The 6,000-nt window shown below is 38.7% G+C and overlaps 1 protein-coding gene across 9 annotated transcripts in view; it reads right to left on the bottom strand.

Moving 5' to 3' along the window:
- atp2b2 (ATPase plasma membrane Ca2+ transporting 2) overlaps positions 1–5,788 on the bottom strand; it is a 75,323-nt gene extending 69,535 nt beyond the window's left edge. For all 9 annotated transcript variants that reach the window (XM_085160887.1, XM_085160885.1, XM_085160889.1 and 6 more), the window contains exon 1: positions 5,590–5,788. In XM_085160887.1, coding sequence (XP_085017013.1) covers positions 5,590–5,788 — 199 coding nt within the window. The remainder of the gene's footprint in view (positions 1–5,589) is intronic.
- Positions 5,789–6,000: the final 212 nt, after the last annotated feature.

Here is a 6,000-nt window from a genome sequence, read left to right on the forward strand (position 1 = left end):
TAAGTGTACAGAGTTGTTTGAAAATGTGGATTTTCCTCTACAAGGATTTTGATGCTGTGTAAACCTATTTCTAAGTTGTGTCTTTGTGTGAAGAGGCAATCCAAATCTGGTTTCAAATTACATTCTGATGAATAAGCTCAGTTTTCACTTTAGAGATGGAACTGTTTACTCAAGAACCAAGTTTTCCCATGAGAAGTGCAGGCAACGTGCATGATGTGCCATCTGGTTATGCGCCGCTGGTATTACTGCCACACAAGGCCATGCAGGAGCAGTCCCCTTCTTGGATCTGTGTTCACTCAGTTACAGTCATGTTTTTTACTCATCAAAGCCTACTATGCTCTGTGGTTTATGAAAACTAATCTGCTTAAAATGAAATTTAGTCTTTTTTTATATCAATAAAAAGTAAAGTTTATAATGTGTGAAAATATTTTACTAGGTTAGAGACAGACAAGTTTAAAAATTTGGAGCTACTTTTATAGCATTATTGTATTGTTGCTAACTTAGTAAAAGAAGTGAGAATGGAAGACAGAGATGATGAAGGTTATAGATTTAGAGCAAGTCTATTTAGGCTACGCTGTACACTGGCCCACTGGGATACCAGCGACCGACCAGTACACTGAAATAGAAATGGGAGCAGAGGAAAGAAAAGAGAAGAGGGAGGAGAGGTAAGGTGTGGTGATAGATAGGGATGGGAGACAGAGATAAAGGGCAGCTGGGGGGGGGGTTGATTAGGAGGAAGCTTGGTGGAAGTAGGAAGGACAAATAAAGACAGGACATACAAAGGCAGGTAAAAAGTAAGACACTGTAAGCGAGAAGATATCCATGGCATGGTTGCAAAGTGAGAGCAAATCATTTTACCAGTTCTAAAAAGGTCAGTTCAATATGTTGAGATCTGCAGGTTTTTTTCTTGCAGACAGATAACAGTTTAGCACAGAGGGTGGGCAAAACAGCCAGCCAGCGTGATGCACAATCATCAAATATCCCTCTTGTTCGCCACTTGCAATTTAGCTTCTTTCCATACTTTTTTAAGTGCACAGACCTCTAAATTAAAGATCCCATTTGGTTACGCAAATTCTGTTCTAACAATTGAACTGAAAAATGTCACCCTCACACCTGAAAAACTTGACATTGTCTGTATAAAATGAACCAGATTAGCTTTTTTCAAACCCATGCAAGCTTGAAATAGTCCTATTAACTTTTTGTAGAGTGAAGAAGAGGCAAAAAAGTGGTGGATAGTAGACATGAGGTCGTGGTATTAAAATGATCGAGCTGCGAGCATAATCCTGTTAGATACACAATTGCAGTGCAGTTAAGGTTTGTAGCTAATTAGTTAGGACTCAAAAACAGGTGTGAAATGGTCTAGAAGTTGTGTCCAAGCAGAAGTTGAGAGTTGTAGGTAACAGTGATAAATAAATGAGGCACGGCAAAGAAAAGCATTTTAAAGGAAAGGTGTGAGTTTGAGGAAATGAAATTTAATTATTCAGACTCAGAGAGGCTAAAACAGGTTGTGTAAAAAAAGAAAATCTGAATTTTACTATTATTGTTGCATCTTCAAAGTTTCTCATGTATTAATTAGTATTTATTGCTTAATTTAATGTAAATTACCACTGTAGTTTTGCAATGTAGAAAAACTGTCTATAAAATGTGGGCTCTAATCCCATCTATATTTACAACTGCTTCCCTGCAAATGTTTGCCTAAGTATCCTCCTACCCTCGTTCTCAGCATCAAAAACCATCAATGCTTTGAGCACTTCTCTATCATCCAGACCCTCGAGGAACGGCTGAGCTCTCTCTGTTGATTTCTCGTTCCTCCCGAGGAGGATTACTGATGTGTTGCAGCTCTCTACTGTGTCTTATGAAACCAACAAGTCAACTCTCACGAAAAACACCTTTTCCTTTTGTCTTCCGAAAAGCAGGTCATATGCTGGTCGGTCGCATGCCATATCTTCTCAGAAACTAAGCTGTAGCCTGACAGCGCATCCGACCCCTGAATGACTAATGTCATTCACCTGCTGGCTGCCTGAGAGAAACGTTAGCTCTTCACTCCTACACTCACCTTCTTGGTAACTACATCCTGGGTAAAGGTACTGAACCTCTGAAGGCTAAGAACTGGAGAACCCAGAAATTTAAAATTTAAGTGTATTTCAGTGCAGTGTATTTCCCAGAAATATAACTATTGTATGTGCTGATTTTATAGCGATTGTATGAATAATGTACATCTGGTGGTTTGACTGCAGAACTGGGTTACTGCTGAAGAGTTGCTGTAGGTTAAATGACAGTTTGGTAGATCTGTTTTGCATGAAAATTATAGCTACAAATTCAAAGCATACTATGACTGTAATATTTTTAACGCTCAAATTTTACTAATCAAACTGACTTTACATACATGCTGTTGTGTTGTTGCTCTTGACTGTCTGATTCTTGAGTACTGGGCTGGTTTTTGAGCTTGATTGACTGGTTTCAGCTGGTTTTGTCACACAGACCTGAAGACCCGGGAATTTGTTTCCAAATACAGGATGAATCATCATAGAAACAATGTAACACGAGGGTTTCTTATGATCTAACACAGCCCCATGGGACACATTCATATTACACAACACACATGACGGCAAGCCTTAGAAAATAACTTGAAAGAGCTGCAGGATCATCTTTCTAATATAATATAATATATTTTCTAATATACAATTGCACCAACCACCCACTCAGTTTAAATTTAGTCACTGATCCTGTCAAAGAAAACAATTAATTTATCAAAAGTAATTAAGCCTAACCAGGCACCAGGGAGAAGACAGCCTGCTTGTTAGCAATAGAGCTCAGACCCTAACTGAAAAAATGACTTGTTAAATGGACTGACCAATTAAAAATCTTCAATAAATAAATATGGTATATGCTAAAATATATGTGATAGCGTGTCTATAGTGTAGTGGTTGACACATATGCCTGACAAATGAAAAATCCCTGGAGACACAAATCCCATGGGGTTTGTGTCTCCAGGGTTTGTGCCAAATAAAATATTCAGACTTACCTGCTGTGGTGACCCCTAAAAGCAGCTAAAAGTAGTATTAAATAAATATGATACGGGTAAACCTCCTTGAGCTGAAGTACTCAGAGTAAATCCACTAAATGGTACATACTGTATGGTGAATTAATAATTAATGGTGCACACATTTGATGTGATGTACTATTTTAAGTAATGCAGTCAGTATGTGACTCATATATATTGTTAACTGCACCACAAAGATGTATTTTTTTCCACTTCTTTTACCTATTTTATTGTAAAAACTGGGTATATCAAGCAGAAAGCAGTATATTTTGAAGGACCGTGGAGTTCTACATTTGAAGGTGATAATCTAATGCCAGACGTTTTGGGTGATATAATGTGAGACCTTCATAGGTTTTAAATGAGATGCATTTGTAATTATTCCTTGAGCAGATTAATTTGCTTTTGTCTAGCATTTTAAGGTAATTAAGTATGGGTGTAGACAACAGTATGTTAATGATTACAAGTCCCCTCTTTTTATTACATTAGTTTAAAAAATTTTGTGTGTTATTGCACATCGGCAGGCTGTGATCCTGGGTTAGTATTTAGTTGACTGATAAAATGTAATATTCAATCATGTAATCATGATCCTCGTGAGAATGGGAAAATGAAATTATAATTTTATGTCTGGTATGATAATTTTATTGCTAGCTCAAATTCAATTTAATTTGAGTATCACTGTAACACTGCAGGCATTGTTTCTGCTCATGTTGCAAATATGGTGATGAGCAGTAGTCACCACAATTAGATATTCAGCACAAGGCTAAAGAAGTGGCACTATAATATAAACTGAAGCGTAACCTTTTAATAATGAGTATTTTACAGCATTACTGGTTCTTCTCTAGTTAGGGAATTTTATCCAAATGTGAGGGCATGTTTTCCTGAAAAGCTCACTCGCAATTTTATGGGTGTTACAGCGGTGTTTTGAGCATATTGTGGCTTCCGTACTATAATAATTTCTTCTGGGTAAAGACCCTCCTACTCTTGCTTTTCCACAGTATGAAAGATTTTCAATCCCCCGAGAATGTCTCCATCCCCCCAATCCTCAAGGGGCAACACTGTCCATAAAGTTATTTCGTATTTCTTTGCTTTCTACCAAGGTGGACCTACTGACGTCTCTACTGTCTCTTGAGAAAACAGTCATATCCACCAACAGTCTTCTCTCCTATCTGAAGGAAAACAGGTCATTTACCAAGCAGCTCAATGCCAACTGTTCTTGGAAACCAAGCTGTAGCCCGACAGCCCATCGAGCCCCTGAATGACTCGTGCCATTCACCAGCTGGCTGCCTAAAGGAAATGCTAGCTCTTCACCTCCCAGTCAGCAACTACATCACGGGTGTAGGTATACATCAAGGAACCAGGCTTCTGAGAAAACTGAAGGGTAAGAATCTGTGTTTTATCTGATTCTGTGTTCAGTTTTGTTTTAATCCATCTCTTTTTAAATATTTATTCACTATTTATTTAACCATGCAATAATAATAAAAATTTTTTTTAAAAGTTTCCCTAAATTTATCTAGTTTACTCTTATAGCCAGTGGGCGTAACCATGAGTTGACCTAGAAATGGTCTGACAGAAATGAGACGATCAGGAAACACAATCTTCTTTGGGTGTCAGCCTATAGCGTTACAGGCTACCTCTGATGTCACACTGGTGACACTACACGAATACTGATCAATTATCCCAATGTCTGGGGAGGTAGATGATTTAAGTACTGTGATAAATATTCAATATGCTGGTGTAGCTATTTGAAAGGCCAATTTTTCTGCTTGTGGGGATGTTAGGTATGCATTAAAAAAACTGCTTTAAGTGATTGGGCTGGCACAAATACAACCACCGTTATGGATTTTTGCATCATGTTCTTAACTGAAAATCTGTGAGAACAAACACGCTATGTACGCTAGGGTAAAACCATAGAGGCACATCTGCATATAAATTCTTACTGTTTTATTTTTTAATTAAAAATAAGAAGTAGGAAACAGATTAGGATTTGGATATTTTTATGCCATTTCTCTCATGCCCAAGAACTGCAGCACATCCCACATGGCCAAAATCTCTACCGTGTTGCTCCAGCGACCTGCTCCTTCAGGCTATAGCCAATTGGCTGAAAAAGAGAATGACAAGGGAGGGTGGGATGCTTTTGCAGGGGAGGGGGTAGTAAGGGGGGGCTAAATTGTCCACAGAGATTTCTGTGCATACTGAACAGGTCTAACAAAGCTGGCTGTGAAGAATTTTCATTAGTCCCCTCAAACGGGACTCCCTCCCATGTGTACTTTGCTGATGTTGTGTTTATGCATTTCTCCAGGTGCTTTACAAGGTTGCTGCATGTCTGTGATTTTATCAGTGATTTTGGTATCAAAGAAGCAGGTTATCCATACAGCAGGTTATGGTAATCCATAAAATTAAAAAAAAATACAGAACAGATACTGGAAATCTGCAGTCTGCATAGGAGGACATATTCTTCAAGAAATGGTCTTTGGTACAATAAGTACCACTGCATCCATTTTCACATTCACAACCACGCACATGCATAAATAAGCGCAGTAACTCACCTTCTGTGGGTGAGGTTTTCAGTCGTTTGCACAGTCCTTCTACTCCCCCGGAGTCCTCCTGGAGCTTGACCACCGCCTCTGTTCCACGCAGCTCCATGAGCGAGCGCAGCTCCATGAGCGAGCAGCCAAAGGCTGCTGCATGGTTGCCCTCATTTCTTTGGTTCTTGGCGTAAAAATCGCTGTTGGACATGTCTCCCATGATGTCAGCTAGTTAAGTCAGTTAGATTAGTGTTTCTTATTGCTTATAGATCAAACAAAAGCTTTCACAAGAGAGCTCAGTCTCTTCCAAGAAAAAAAAAATCCAAAATAGGTGTGAATGAGGCAACAGCAACAAAATGAGAAAAAAAAATCTCTTCAAAGAAAAGTAAGGAGATACAGGGATTAAAAAGCGGAAAAAATCCGTGGGGATAA

Source organism: Neolamprologus multifasciatus, chromosome 5, assembly GCF_963576455.1.
Source record: "Neolamprologus multifasciatus chromosome 5, fNeoMul1.2, whole genome shotgun sequence".
Lineage (NCBI taxonomy): Eukaryota > Metazoa > Chordata > Actinopteri > Cichliformes > Cichlidae > Neolamprologus > Neolamprologus multifasciatus.